The sequence below is a fragment of the Primulina eburnea genome, chromosome 7, assembly GCF_022965805.1.
Source record: "Primulina eburnea isolate SZY01 chromosome 7, ASM2296580v1, whole genome shotgun sequence".
NCBI classification, from domain to species: Eukaryota; Viridiplantae; Streptophyta; class Magnoliopsida; order Lamiales; family Gesneriaceae; genus Primulina; species Primulina eburnea.
Window position 1 is genome coordinate 7,056,183 of NC_133107.1, and position 16,383 is coordinate 7,072,565.

At 33.5% G+C, this 16,383-nt stretch overlaps 1 protein-coding gene across 1 annotated transcript; it reads right to left on the minus strand.

The window, feature by feature from the left end:
* Positions 1 to 8,533: 8,533 nt before the first annotated feature.
* LOC140837037 (ribonucleoside-diphosphate reductase large subunit) lies at positions 8,534 to 14,014 on the minus strand. The gene is made up of 17 exons (XM_073203023.1): positions 13,520 to 14,014; positions 12,908 to 12,969; positions 12,720 to 12,807; positions 12,106 to 12,369; positions 11,702 to 11,942; positions 11,534 to 11,610; positions 11,219 to 11,389; positions 11,031 to 11,123; positions 10,776 to 10,925; positions 10,598 to 10,684; positions 10,326 to 10,490; positions 10,128 to 10,247; positions 9,705 to 9,907; positions 9,471 to 9,620; positions 9,242 to 9,389; positions 8,997 to 9,080; positions 8,534 to 8,921 (listed from the first exon to the last, which is right to left on the minus strand). The coding sequence occupies exons 1-17, from the start codon at positions 13,745 to 13,747 to the stop codon at positions 8,823 to 8,825; spliced, it is 2,430 nt and encodes an 809-aa protein (XP_073059124.1). The 5' UTR covers positions 13,748 to 14,014; the 3' UTR covers positions 8,534 to 8,822.
* Positions 14,015 to 16,383: the final 2,369 nt, after the last annotated feature.

The window sequence follows — 16,383 nt, forward strand, 5'->3', positions numbered from 1 at the left end:
ATGATATGATACAAAGGAATATATATAATACCATATATATATATATATATATATATATATATATATATATATGGTATTATTTGCATGGATCGAGTACATATAGAAATAGTATTATACGTCGAAAGCATATATATATAGATTCTAGAAAGTTGACAAGATCAAGCTTCCGCACACGGACCGTAATATAGACAGAGACATAGGAGGGCATTTTATATACTAATTAAGATTCTTTTGGGAGGGGGACCATGGAAGATGTGAGAGGCCGTTTCTTTGCATGCAAAAATAAATTTAAACCCAAATCAATTAGGTCTAGCCTAGAAACTATAGGATAACAAGAAGATTATAAGTCTATTAGTGATTCAAAATGGTTTGAATAAGTCGTGTAGCGTGTAGGTAATGGACGAGATCGTGGAAAATATTATGAGCAATGAGGAGAGTGGGATAACCGTCCCAGACGTCTGAAGAAAAAGAAAGAATTGGCAAGAACACAAGACACACAACGCACACATTCAACTGAAAAATTTGCAAATTTGAATCTTCATATTTTAAGTTTTCATAGAATTTCATTAGGATAATTAGTTTTTCAGCATCTTCATTCTAGTTTCTTTAGTCAAATTTATTATAATTTGTAGTATTTGTTGAATTCCTATTGTTTTGTGAATTCATAATTATTGTCGGGGATTTATTTCATCATTTTTCAGTTTTAATCATTTTGTTTCAAGGTATATCAATTAAGGAGATTAGGACTAACGATTGAATTTAGAGTTCACTTTATAGAAGTTAGATTTTTATGTTTTTCACAAAAATCGGAGCATGTTGCACCTGACATTCCCATAACTCAACAAAATTGGCACTCTCAATGGGACAAGAAATATGCCATCAGAGAATAGGAAATTCTGAGAAAGGAATGAGGAGTTCAGAAGAATAAAGGCTCAACAAAGAAACATGAAAGTAGATGAGTTTAGTGTTATGAAGTTTAGTGAAAAGTATTTGTCGCTCAAATTAACATATATTACACATTATATTTTTGACATAAAAAGTAATATTTTGCACTCTAATCAACATCTATTTCTTCATAACGTAATTAAAAAAAAATAGATTTTTGCAATAAAAAATTATACTAATGACTATAAAAAGTAATATCCTTACTCTAATTAGCATATATTTCAATATTTCTTCATAACATAACTAACAAAAATGATATTTTTATAGTGAAAATAATATTTTTGATATAAAAACTAATATTTTTCATGGGTTGAGTACGATGGAGGATATCCGTCTCACAACCGTGAGAAGGTCTCACTAAAGTTTTTATTATTAAATTTATCATGAATATGATATTGTCGATATCACGATAACAAAAAATAAGATAATTTTCATTATATCATATACAATCATGCTCGTACCTGAAGTAAGGCGCATGAGGCGACCGCCTTAGGGCCCCTATCCTACGGGAGTCCAAAAAAATGTTTTAAATAAAGTAGTATGAATGAACACTTAATTTTTTTTCCATAAGCTATATACGGTGGTAATGATGCAAATCAAGTCTCTTATGTGAGACGAGTCAACCGTACTGATATTTACAATAAAAAGTAATACTCTTAGCATGAAAAGTAATATTTTGCATGGATGACCCAAATAAGATATCAGTCTCACAAAATACGACCTGTAAGACCGTCTCACACAAGTTTTTGCTCTCAACTTAGTATGGTGATCAAATAGATCCTCCTTGTGTTACATTTAGGCTGCGTTTGGTTCGGGTGATTAGCCGGGATAGATTATTTTATCCCGGCTAATCACCTGTTTGGTTGGATTTTTATCAAATCAGAGGGCCCGTGATAATAGGAAGAAGCCCGCACTGTAGCTACAATTTGTTGGACAAATAATACTGATAATTTAGGTGTGATAACTTATCCCACTCTTAATACTTCCTATTTTTCCAATTATACCCTTCTCCTAAATTCAAACTCACCACCACTTACCGCCACGACCGTCGCCAGGCCGACCACCGACGGACCGCCTAAAGCTACAGCAACTCAAAAGAAGGGTTCCTACGCTTCAGCCCTCCGGCTGAGTGAGCTCATAAACTGGCCCCAAAGTTTTTTTTTTTTATCCAAAAAATCTTTTCGGCGGAGTCGAAATCCTCTTTTTTAAAAGCCTACTTTATTTACTAAAATGAATCGAGGAGAGGCTCGACTGAAAGGAATAATTGTTGGAGACTCAAATGATGGATATGCAAACAAAAAGAAAAGAAAAAAACGAGGAGAACCCAATTGAGAATATATCTACGATTACTACGCGTATTGGCTCGATTGAACGTTTTGATGAAACTTCGTAAAGGGGGAAGTTAAGAAAAAAAAGAATTGACCGCTTGGACAGGACATTTAGTACATGTCGCTATTCCTGGATCCAGAGGGTTTCTGCTCTACTCCGGGTAAAGATCTGCCCGATATTGCCGGCCCATCAGCGTATTCTTTTGTTTTACGACTCCTTTGGAGAAAATTTTGGATATGGATCAATCGAGGCCTGAACCGGTGGCTCACTTTTTCTAAGTAATGGGGAAGCTTTTTTGAAAGGAGAAGGGAGGCTCCCCCTGCCATGATCCGCTGAAAGTGAAGGTCTGTCCGGTTACCTCCCCAAGTTAAACTGGTGCTTGCCGTTGCACCAGAGTTCACGTTCTCGTCATCTTTGGTAAAATCAAGTCCAACATGTCTACAGAGAAGCCAACTTTTTCACCGGCCAACCGGTTAGCGACGGTTTGTAAAAAAATCCGTCTCTAATAGCGACAGTTTTTTCATAAACCGTCGCTAATAGCGACGGTTTGCAAGAAAATCGGAGACGGTTTCTCAAAAACCGTTGCTATAAACATCCGTCGCAAATAACGACGGTTTTTACAAATCCGTCGCTAATAGCGACAGTTTTTTCATAACCGTCGCTGATAGCGACGGTTTGTAAGAAGCGTCGCCGATCTAAACAAGATCTTGCTAAAACAAGGGGAAGGGCAAATTGGTCTTTTCATCAAAAAATTCAAAATCATCCTACACTTAAAAATCGTACCAAACATAATATTATTTTACACCATATATTACAATCCTGTCACAATCATTTTCTTTATCATTTACGTACTGATCATTAGTTTACTCTATCCTCCAACCAAACGTAGTCTTAATGACTTGAATTTTGACTTGCATTACTTTACATTATTATAATTATTAATTTACTTACTTTTATAACAGATTTGACATAAATTGAGTACCAAAACTTCTACCCACCATACCGACTGAGTCTCATCTTTGATACTCATTTCACGCTTGAAATGAAATTTTCAAATTTCTTGATTTAATGTACGAACAAAAATCAAATGAATTTCAAATTTTTCACATGTTAAGTTGTGCAATATAAATAATAACACCCCCGAAATAAGTGTTATTTGAATTCATTCATCAAATCAATTAAAAAAAATAGAAAATTTCAAGCGCAGCGTCATGTGGATTGAATTGTCCAATATAATAAAGAGTGAGTCTCATGTGAGACCGTCTCACATATCATAATCTGTGAGACAAGTCAGCCATACTCATATTCACAATAAAAAGTAATACTCTTAGCATAAAAAGTAATATTTTTTCATTGGTGACCTAAATAAGAGATCTGTCTCACAAATACGACCCGTGAGACCGTTTCACACAATTTTTTGTCTATAATAAAATACTAGTGACCTTTTATACGTATTACGTATTTTTGTAAAGTTTTTTTAATACTTAATTTGATTTATATTCAAATATGGGTAATATCATAATTGTAAAAAATAATGACGGATCACACAATTACAATTTGAAATGATTACATATTGCAATTTGAATGGATTATATTTAAACGAAAGACATACTATAACTATGAAAAATAATGAAAAATTAACTTGCAATTTTGAAATAATGAATTTTTTTTAAAAAAAATAAAACAACAACAAAAAGGATTGGAATGTCCAATTAGTTGGTCCAAAATTTACAACCTTATGCGGAATCCACGTGAATTGAAAATGTAAGTCACCGTTGACCACGGTCAATCTCACCCAAAATTTATTTAAATTGTACATTCATTTCTCCAAAATGAGTGAGTCTCATGTGAGACCGTCTCACGGATCATAATCCGTGAGACGGGTCAACCCTACCCATATTCACAATAAAAAGTAATATTCTTAGCATAAAAAGTAATACTTTTTCATGGGTGACCCAAATAAGAGATCCGTCTCACGAATATGACCCGTGAGACCATCTCACACAAGTTTTTGCCCTCCAAAATACTCAAAATGACCTGGGATCGAATAAATAAATAAATAGTTTGATTATATACTTTTATTGTTGTTGTTATTATTATTATTAATAGGATGGTTTAAATTTTACAACAAAATCGTTCATAACTATTTCAAATTCCCATACATGTTTGGATGGATAAAATTGAAACTAATTTCAAATCGGTTTCATTAAAGTTAAGCATTTTCAATAGTAATAGTAACAAATACAGTCGAGATGAGTGTCATTTAAAATCAAGTATTAAACTCTAAAATAAATCAAATCTTTCGATCTAAATACAGTCTTATATTCATGTGTGTGTCAAATAACACGGAGTTTTATTTTTACAATCCAAGTTTGCTACGATAAATCCCTCTAAATAAAATACTTCTAATTTTTCAATCCAAGTTTACTACTATAAAATAAAAGAAAATGAAGAAGGATTCAAAAGAATATGCAAGTCACAACTCAACCAAATCAAATTTGTATTCATTTTAAAAAAAATAAAAATAAAAATCAAATTTGTACAAATTCAAGAAGATTCCACAAGTCGAAGTCATTGATTGGAAGAGTATTAATATCACATCTACACACTTTCACCTGCACAAGACCCAGCTTGCTCTGGCTGTCTTTATTCTTCATCAGCCTTGTTTTTCTTTTTCTGATATTAATTTCGTCTCACGAATATAAATTTTATTTATTTTTCACATATATTAAGATAATCAATTAAAAAAATTACAAACGAATTTATTTTATCTTTACTTAATTTTTTCAAAAAATAATTATACGTTTTCAAAATTTACGAGGTGGAGATTATGGGGTGGGTCCTCACAAAGGAGATCGTAGTGATCAGGTCCTATCCATTTTATTTATGTAAAAAAAAAATTCAACTCCTATTAAAAGAAAAATGGAACCACTCGCGCTATTGGATTTGAACCGATGACTCCCGCAGTTCCGTCGTATGAAAAGAATATTACTAATTATAGATACTTGATCATATATTTGGGAAGCCAAAGAAAAAATGAAGACCATGTATGATTGAGATGGAGGGAATAGTTAAAGAAAAATTTAATTGACCAATTTCATATCAAATTTTGTTCTTTTCAAAAAAATATATATATAATTTCATAAATCACAATTAACCTTCTTTGGATTTCATATGGTTACATGATGAGAAAAACAAATTTTTATTTCTCATATTTTCTGACTAAACAATTTTGTTTCTAAAAATTTCAACGCATCACTTTTGGTCATTAAACTTTAAAAAAAATATGATACAATTAGTCAAATTCACTAAATATACAATTAGTCTTTTTATCTAAGCTTTCTTTGTTGTTAATAATATATATACAATACTATTATAAAGTTTCATTCATATATACAATAAAAATAATATAATATATTTTATATTTATATGTAGATATGTGATTATCTATTGTTCGATTAAACATGTATGGTAAGAGTAGTACTGAAATAGATAACCTCATGAGAAGTTCTCATCGTCAAACTAACGATGTTGTGCGACTTGATCTGGTTGGTTAGGTAGGGCACAAAAGAGTGCCGTCGGATCTTAACGGGATTTATTGTTTTTGTTTGGAACATGACCGACGGTAAAAAAAAAATGAAATACTGATTTGTAAGAGATATGAGACAGCACCGGTAGGTAGACATATGATAGGCTCATAATAGATGCATTTTTTTGTAGTCAGATCTCTCGTTGTTACCACTTCCAACATGTTTAATTGACATATTTTTGTGTGATTTTGTTGTAGGAGGAAGTTTTCTGCCCTCACGATAAATCTGAGCTAAAAAGGTGATTTTATATCACAATTAAAGTTGCCAATATCTTAGTGGAAGAAGTGAAGCAGAAAAATTCAGAAGATGTTTTTGGATAAGACGTGATCACGCCTTGTGACAACTCCTCTGCTGCGTAATAAGAGTTGAGGAATTTTCTTATCAAGGAATAAATAGAAGATAGAGTTTTATTTTCCACAAAAAAACTACTCTATATTTTTAGTGGATATTTTTTTAATATCTATTAGATTTAAGTGATTATGATTTATTTTTAGATTTTTTTGGGCTTTTAGACTTTTTTGGACCCAAAAATAAGGAGACTTCTCTTTTCCTTTCCAACCTAACCTACGTACAAAAGAAGAGAAGAGGCACAATCAATTTTTCTCTCCAACCAATTTCCAACAACACACGTGAAAGAAGAAGAAAAGAATGATCAAGGATTTTCTTTCTGATTTTCTCCACGGCTCTAGTACCTTTCTTTTCTTTATTTATTTTCATGGAGATTGTAAACCAACCTATGCTTGGCTAATTTTTTAGTCTAGTTTAAGGGTTCTATTTTACTGTTTAATTTATCACTGTGAGATATTCGTTCTTAGATTTAATATTCTTTTTATTCAAAGTATTTGTCGATTTATGATTTAATTCTATGAATATTGTATATCGATTAATCTGACAATTTAATTCGATATAGGATTTTCTACTGCTAACCATGAATTCAGTGATCCGTAATTATCATGAATGACTGGTACACGAGTAACACAGATTAGATGTGTTGTGTCATCATAATATATTTAATCTTAATAAATCAACAAAATTGGATTTATCAATTGCAGCTATCTCGATTGTTAGATTTCAAGATTAACTGTTTTCACAGATCTAAAAAATTGCTATGTTAATTAATATGGAACGCTATCGTGCCCAGTTGGCTATTGATAAGTTTTGACGGGATGCTAGGTTCGGTCAATTAATTTAGGAAAACGCAAGAATTTTAGTGGCTATCCCTATAATTCTAAGGTTAATTGTTTGGAACAACTTGAATAAATTGTTTATTTGCCGATGAACAGTGATATAATTAAATAGTAGAACTCCCTTGAATCAGATCTTTCTCAAAGTAAATTCTTTACTTTATTCTAGTTTATTAATTGTCATTTAAATTTATTATTTTATGTTCGTGGAGAAATTTAGTTTAGTATTTTATAAATTAATATCCCAAAAGTCCCCTATTTTATCTACATTTTGCTCGAAAGAAATAAATCTCTCGTTCCCTGTGGATTCGACCCTGCTCATCATTACAATAATTTTATTTAGAAAGTAGGAATTTAATTTTGGTGGGTCAACGACAGCACACCAACATACGCACATCTCTCCTGATTCGTGCGTCTAACGGCTAGACCCATTAGCATCTAAGTATGTGAACTCAACAAAAGGGAAATGACAAAACAGATCTCTAAGAGATATAAGACAGCACCATCAGATGGACACACAACTCCCCAGACTCGTGGGATCAATAGTCCAACCAATTATCACCCAATTAAGAAAACTTTGCGTTAATATAAGAAAATAAAGTTGTGTCTTGGTTACCATAATTTTAGTTTTTTTATTCATTTTTTTCCTCTAAAATAAAATAAATATCCCAATTTCATTGATTATTTTTGTTATAGTTTTTAAAGTTAAGAAAATATTTGGGGATAAAAAATGTTTTGGTAGAAAAGTATGAGAACTAAAAATAGATTTCTCACATTCCCTATGATGATGACATAACAAGTGGATTTATAGTTGAACAATTACGTAAATAATCTTTCAAACACCCTATCAACCATAAAATTTGTCCGTTTGTTTTTCGCCATCAACTTGACGGTTCTAGAAACCAAATATCAAAACCAAGAACAAGTAAACGATTGTTCAAATTACACCATTGCTATATCTTCACAGATATGCATCACCAATACATGTAGAAATAGAATGGCACCTGAATCAGGAAAGCATAAAAGAACAGTGTACATGGATCAAGTCTAGTACTCTTTTTTTTACCACATATAACACCATCTCAGATTTTTGCTCATATAACAACTTCAAGGTTACTCTGATAGACATGTAACTAAAATTTTCCGCACACGTTGAATAGGCGGATCGGAGTTACGAAACTACAAACACAATACCAACTGAACCTCTGCACATTAACACTACAATTTAACATGTAAAATATGTTCAAAGACCTATTGTAACAAAGGTTGAATGACTTTTCTGCTCTTTGTTTTTTTAAAAAAATTCAGTGAACTTTATATTGTTCGTTCATTGGATTCTCACCTGGAAACTGTACCATTTCATACTGGAAATTCTTCGAGATTTATAGAGATGTAGTGGTTGTAACAAAATAAAAATGGAGATTTGTATCGACAGGCCAATGACAAACAGTCTACATAGTATATATAGATATTCTGAAACAAGCATGTGAGAATCACGCTTAATTCTATTTAACAAACCACAGATGCATCGAATGCCTAATACAACTCTTTTTCCTGTTTTATGAATATTTTTCTAAACTACAAAGTATACGCTACACTAAACATCACTTTAACTTCAGAAATTAGCAGACATTCACCCATCTTTGGGGAACCATGAGGATTACAAGTGTCGGAAGGACATCTTGTTGGCCAAAGGCACTCCCCAGCGTAACTAGATATTGATTCATCCCAAGCATAGGAACCAAACACCAAAGTAAAGTTTACTTTCAAGCTCTTAACTTCCACAGGCCATGCACTCTTCTCGGTTAGTCAAAGAGCATACCATTTGTGCCATCTTCGAGTTATCGTCCTCAGTTTCCACCTTCAGGGTATCCTGCAATTAATCATAAATCACTTCATATTCAAGTACAATCGCAGTCAAATAGGAGGTCACACGATAAAGTTCAACCTTTATCAGAGAAGTGTCAACTGTAAATTTGATAGCATCAGCTGCAGCACGAGATCTTAGATAATACATTCCTGTCTTCAAACCCTTCATGGAAAAGTACGAGTACATGATAAATCTGATAAAACTACCAAACCAAGATAAACAAGCAATGTATCTAAAGTCCAAAAGCAGAGAATACGCATTGTGTTCGGTAACCTTGAATAAAAAGATAGAATGAGACAACACTAAATTTGTTTTTTGGTTACCCTCGACCAAGCATGGAAGTGCAAGGAAGTAAGCTTTCCAAAGCTGGGTTGGTCCATGTGGATATTTAGGCTCTGACTTTGGTCTATATAGCATCCACGATCAACAGCCATATCCACCAAGATTCGTTGTTTGATCTCCCAAACAGTTCTGAAATGGAAATTTGAACTAGCATGGGAATAGGATGTTTGAAGGAACATAACATAAAGCTCCCAAAGTGCAAAATCATACCTGTAAATCACTTTAAGTGCTTCAGGAATCTCAGGAATCCTCATAACAGAACCATCCTCATAAATTATCTGATTCTTAAGAGCAGGAGTCCAAAGGCCCAACTCCGTCAAATCATGCAGAAGATGCTTGTTCACTACAACAAATTCACCACTAAAAAGAGCAACAGGATTTAAATTACAACCATGTTAACAAATGTTGGATTTGGTTAACATTAATGAGTTTTAATAAAATAACCTAAGAACTCTGCGGCTGTATATATTGGAAGTATATGGCTCAAAGCACTCGTTATTCCCAAGAATCTGGCTAGTTGAAGCAGTGGGCATGGGTGCAATAAGAAGTGAATTTCTTACTCCATTCTTTGCTATCATTTCTCGAAGAGCATCCCAGTCCCATCTATCTGAAGGTTTCACATCCCACATGTCGGGCTGGAGAACTCCCTGAAAGATACAGAAGTAATTTGATAGACAGCAACAAGGGTATAAATGTTTGTTTAAATGTACAAACAAAATCATTTATTATTGTCATTAGTAATTCAATATCTTGTCATCAACAAATTCTCAGGTAACTGGATGGCCAGCTCTCATGGAAAGACAACAGTGAAAACTAATAACATGTCAAACAGATAGAATGAAGTTGAAAAAGCTCTTCCAAGTATACCTTGCTTACAGGACAGCCATTATATGTCTCATAAGGACCTTCTCTTTCAGCTAGTTCACATGATGTTTTCAAAGCATGGTAGTATATGGTTTCAAATATGTCCTTATTCAACTGTTGAGCCTGCAGTTGAGATTAGATGTGATAAACCTAAATAATTTAGTAAAGTAAATAATAATTCATGAAAGCTTAACAGCATACCTCTGGAGAATCAAAAGACATTCCAAGTAAGATAAAGGTGTCAGCAAGGCCTTGTACCCCAATTCCTATTGGCCTATGACGGAAATTGGACAGTTTTGCAGTTTCAACAGGGTAATAATTGACATCAATTATCTTGTTGAGGTTAGCAGTAACTATAGCAGTAACCTGAAAAAACATCAAATTAGGGGAGTTGAAGACCAAAATCTCTAAGCAGATTACATGCATTAACCATATCACTAATTTCATTGAAAATCGTGAATAAATTAAATCACCTCAGCCAGTTTATCAAAGTCAAAATATCGGTTTTTAGAGCCTATGCTGCCAACAAGCTTTGAGGGTTGTGATTCCAATGGCACACCCTACGACAAAAAATATGATTAGATAGGCAAGTCAAAAGGTAAAACAAATGCAGGAATCTATAAAAATCATACGCTTTATGTAGATATCAACCTTTTCCATTACATATCGTGGCAGAGCAATTGATGCTAGATTACAAACGGCAGTTTCTGTTGGACTTGTGTACTCAATTATCTCAGTACACAAGTTAGAGGATTTTATGGTCCCCAGGTTTTGTTGGTTGCTTTTCCTATTGCAAGTGTCCTAGACAACGAAAGAAAAACAGGATATCAGTTAACAGGATGAATTCATTCAAAAGAAGCATGAAATAAATTATAAGCAATGATGTGACATAATAGTCTAGGGCACCTTATATAGCATATAAGGAGTTCCTGTTTCAATTTGTGATTTCAAGATTTCAAACCAAAGAGAATGTGCTTGAACAATCTTCTTGGCTTTGCCCTGCATCAAAAATAAAAGGTAAACTTCAAACCCCGTTCATTAAACAAAGACCATCAGGGACTCGCATTAAATTGTCAGAAAGCAGTTCAGCTCACTTCTCTCTCATATCGAGTGTACAAGGCCTCAAATTCTGCACCCCAACAATCAGCCAACCCAGGAGATTCATTTGGACAAAACAATGACCACTGTCCATTAGATTGGACTCTTTGCATAAATAGATCAGGCACCCAAAGAGCATAAAATAGATCTCTGGCACGATGCTCCTCCTGAAAAGGTAGGAAATGGAAAACCATGATGACATAAACAAAGGGACTACAACCATCACAATTTTGTGGGCACAATAACAAAAACATCACAACACCCGTGCATCTTAATCAGTCATGATGTAGTCCCAACAGTTAAAGCTACACCTTTCCATGGTTTTTCCTCAAATCTAAAAACTCAAAGATGTCAGCATGCCATGGCTCCAGGTACACAGCAAAAGCACCTGTTTTGTCATAGATAGTGAAAGGACGTCAATATATGACACATATGCAAGTTTTCTACCAATGAAACAAAAAACTAGGCATGAAGCAAACCTTTTCTTTTGCCACCCCCCTGGTCCACATATCGAGCAGTGTCATTGAACACTCTAAGCATCGGAACAATTCCATTTGATGTACCATTTGTTCCACGTATGTAACTTCCAGTAGCACGAATATTATGCACAGACACACCAATTCCTCCAGCAGATTTGCTTATAATTGCACACTCCTTCAGAGTATCATATATTCCCTCAATGCTATCATCTTTCATGCATATTAAGAAGCAGCTGCTCAACTGTGAGAAAAAATCATGTAAGTTGCCAAGACGAATTGCATTGCTGCAAAAAAATAATAAGAAACCCTTCCAAATAAAAGCGAGTAAATATGTTTGTCACGCCCAACTGAATGATGTAACTTTCAAAAAGTCAATAGAGTTACAGCCTTCATGTTCGACATACTTGAGGTTTTGGTGTTCCCGCATTGAAAAGGGTAGGAGAAGCATGAGTAAACCATCGCTGGGACAACAGATGATATGTTTTTATAGCTGAATCTACATCATCCTTGTGGATCCCAACAGCAACCCTCATCAACATGTGTTGAGGCCTCTCAACAACATTCCCTTGGATCTTTAAAAGGTAAGATCTTTCAAGGGTTTTAAAACCGAAATAATCATAGTCAAAGTCTCTGTCATATATGATTTCGCTGTCAAGACGAGCAGCACTCTGTCAAGAGAAAACGAAGCAGTATTAACACATCAGCATCAGCAAAATTATATTAGAACACATATGTCAATAGCAGCAACCTTCAATAAAAAATATCGCACCTAGTTCTGTGTCTTGTTGTGATTGGCTTTTGTTTTTTTGTTACTATTTTATTTTTATAACTTGTCCATTTGGCTGATCACAAAGTTACCATAAACCAAGTGCATGACCGAACAGCTTATAAAATTAACAGAATTAACCCTATTGTTCCCTAATGAATCCGTTGTCAACTAGCACCATAGACAAATGCTACTTTTATTCTACAAGTTGGTTCAAAAAGTAATAGATGAGAAAAACAGAGTCTGAGTTACCTTCATAATTATCTCATAAACATCATCCGATATCAAAGGAGCCTTCAGTCCTGATCTCTCATTGACATGATAGTACATATCTTTGATCCTGCAGTATAAATTATAATGTAAAATTAGGAAATGAATCAAATAGACACGAGCAAATTTGTGATAATGAATGCACGTATATGCATGTGCGAATCACTTACGTCTCCGAGAAAGATTTCTTTGTGTTCTTGTGTAGATTAGAAACAGCAATCCTTGCCGCCAACTACATCAGTTTAGATAAGCTCAAATAAAATTCTTTACTCCAAAAGTATAATCACATGTTCATTAGAGATCATCTCTTTTTCCCCTTTTGTCCGGTCAAATTTTAAAACTAACTAAAACCCACAAATTCTCAAACACGAGTATAAATCATACACTTGCAAGTACGAATAATGGGAAAGAAACATCAAAGTCAAAATTAAGAAATTTAGTCATTGTGGAAGAGAATTCCATAACCATTTTAAGATATCCATTGCACATCAGATCTGCGTATGTTGATATAATTTGTAAAGAACTGAAAATCTAAATTAGCACCCAGATCGAGGGCGAATGAATTGTTAAACAAAAATCATCAAAGAAACATATAACAAACATAGATGTCAATAATACGCTGAACAAGACAAACAAAAGAATCACCAGAAATGGATCACTTCACAGTAATTACAGAATCAAACAAAGTGAAGCAACTGATAATGAAACAGATCATCAAAGACTATAATCTGCAACAAACAAACACTATTAATTATAAGAGCCGCGAAAAATTCAGAACTTACGGAGGCATAATCGGGGTGGTTTGCAGTCATGGCAGCCGCAGTCTCGGCTGCCAGCTCATCAAGTTGGCTGGTGGTGACACCTTTATATACCCCCGCGCATACTTTTTGGGACACCAGAACAGGGTCACAGTGCTCGCTACTCAGCCCATAACTCAGCTTTTTCAGCCTAGCGGTAATCTTGTCAAAGTGCACAGCCTCCTGCCTCCCATCCCTCTTGATCACATACATTTTTACCAAGAAATTCAAGATCCTCACTCACTGAAGAATTTTGTCGAACAGATAACGCTTAAGAAGAAGACCTTGAAATCTGCACACCATGAGAAGACATATATATACCCACAGTGTTGCCAATCTTTTGTGGATTTGAAAATTGGGAAGATTTCCCTCTAAGTTTGCTTGGGAGTTTTCCCGCCTAATTCAAGAAGAAGAATTGGTGGCGGGTGACTTTTGTGTGTATTGTAGTTACTACTTGGTAGGCTTCGTTTCTTTTCCAAAATTAAATACTTTGTTCATGACACATTTTCTTTCCCAATAATTTGAAATTACTTTTTTTCCCTAATCTCTATCTAAACTTTTTAAATTATCATATTACTTCCACCATATAAATTATTATATTACATAAATCTAAAATAACTAAAAAGTATTTAGTATAACAAAATTTATATATACTCATATAGCATGTCAAGAAACGTTAGTCGATTATTATTCAATATATGATCCTTATTTTTGTTAAAGACCAAATCGACCGATCTCAGATCAATTTGTGAGATCGGATTCCCCATCTAAGAAATATAAATATGTGAAACTGTGTAACAAAATACATACTCAAAAACTAATGAGTGGATCTCACGATCACACGGATCCTAACCTGTGAGACGGTCAACTCTATATTTTTGTAGAATGGATATCGTACAAATACTTTTAACTCTATATTTCCGTAGAATGGATATCGTACAAATACTTTTCTATAGTGACACCTTCTCACACAAGTTTTTGTCCAAATTTTTTATCATTTTGCATGATCATTATATTTTTTAAGTTCAAATTTTAAAATTTCAAAGTATGAAACTTCACGAGGAAGCTTTGGCGTGTAGGCGTTGCATCTCCAGCTATACCAATGAGGATGAGTTACTGAGCTGTCTATGATTATTGCCTTTTTATTACTATTTAATTATCTGACGTCTATTTGATTATATTATTTATTTGATTTTGTTAGATCTATCGAGTATATTTTTAAAAGTATATAATTTCAACATATATAGCTACGGAAGGTTTTAGTCGAGCTAAGAAAAAAAAGTATTTAAATTTTGGAATAATAATAAATATCAGAAATTTAAATTATTATATTATTTTTAATAAATAATAATATTGATATTTTATTAATTATTAAAATAACACAAAGGTAATTTATTATTTTATATCAAATTCTATTAATCAAATCAAACAAATTATCATTTATCAATCAAATCAAACATTATATCATTTATCAATTTTTATTTATTTTATTATTATATTGTATTATTTACTATATTTTTAACTTCAAACGGTGACTAGAACAGATATATTATAAATAATATTTATTACAATTATATCGTGAAATTTTTCGTATGCTTTTTTTGATAATATATTATGAGATTTTGTATTCAATATAATGAATTTTTTTGGTGTACAAATTGTTGTATAAGTTTTTTGTACATATATCATTACTATTAATTTATAAAACAACAAGAAAATTTACACTAATTCACCAACTTGTTCCATATATATGTCGAAAAAATCTTCTATCAGAATAAAGTATATTGTTTTAAAACTAATCTTGTTAGTGAGCAAATTAATTTCGGATTAATATTGTAATTTCAAAGTAATTTGAGATTAATGTCCTATTATCAGTTTGCTAAGAGATTTTACGTTTTGCCGAAAAAATTTGCTCGAACCCTTGCCGCCATTTTGACTGGCCGATTTCCCTTACCGACCACATATTTGAAATTAAATCTCTTGTCGCAAGCTATTTTTTGTTTGATGTACACGATTTTGGTTCAATTTAACTATGTTTGTTGTATTATTGGTTGTATGTACAAAATTTTGAACCGATAGGAAGTATCAATCGAAAATTTAAAATTTCAGCCTATAATATGCCGATATTTTCGAATTTTATTGTCGGGTAATTCAAGTTTGTTATTGATGCCACCCGGGTCAAGCGGTCGAGTCGGGTCGGGAACTCTGCCGGGTAGACTATCAAAAAGATTGGAAGAAATATGAGTCTGAGCGTGGAACTTTGAAGTACGACTCCTCGAGTGCTATGAAGGACCTGAAAACAGGGAAAACAACCACGTGAATGGGCGTCGGAGAGGTGTCCGGCGTGACAACTCCGATGCTTAAGTCAGTAGGGTACTCAAGCAAGAAAACCAATGTAACCAAGTGATGGTTGTGTCTATTGGTGTGTAATAAATGAGAGTATTAAATGTCAAAATGAGTGTGTGTTAAATGCGGATAAAAACCTGATATTTATAGTAGAAGAAACAATGATAACCTCGTTTTTTGTGTGTGGGCATTAAATATAATAGGGTGGCTGATTGTACCCTATTATTCTGACATGTCAAATCACATGCTAGTTTTATCTCGTCTGTCCTGTCAACCATTAATATTAACTACAGATAGGTCGGCTGGATATGTAATCTATTAAGTCAACGCCATTAAATGTTTTCCCCGCATCGAGGTGACAGAGGTGAAAACTCCCCGGGCAGTCTTGTCAGAACTCGGCGTTACGTCCTCCTAGACGACCTATAACCTGGGATACGAGTGTTTGCTTCCATATTCAACCTTGAAAATATTCTGCCCTGATCCGGGCGCTGCTCATGGGCCTG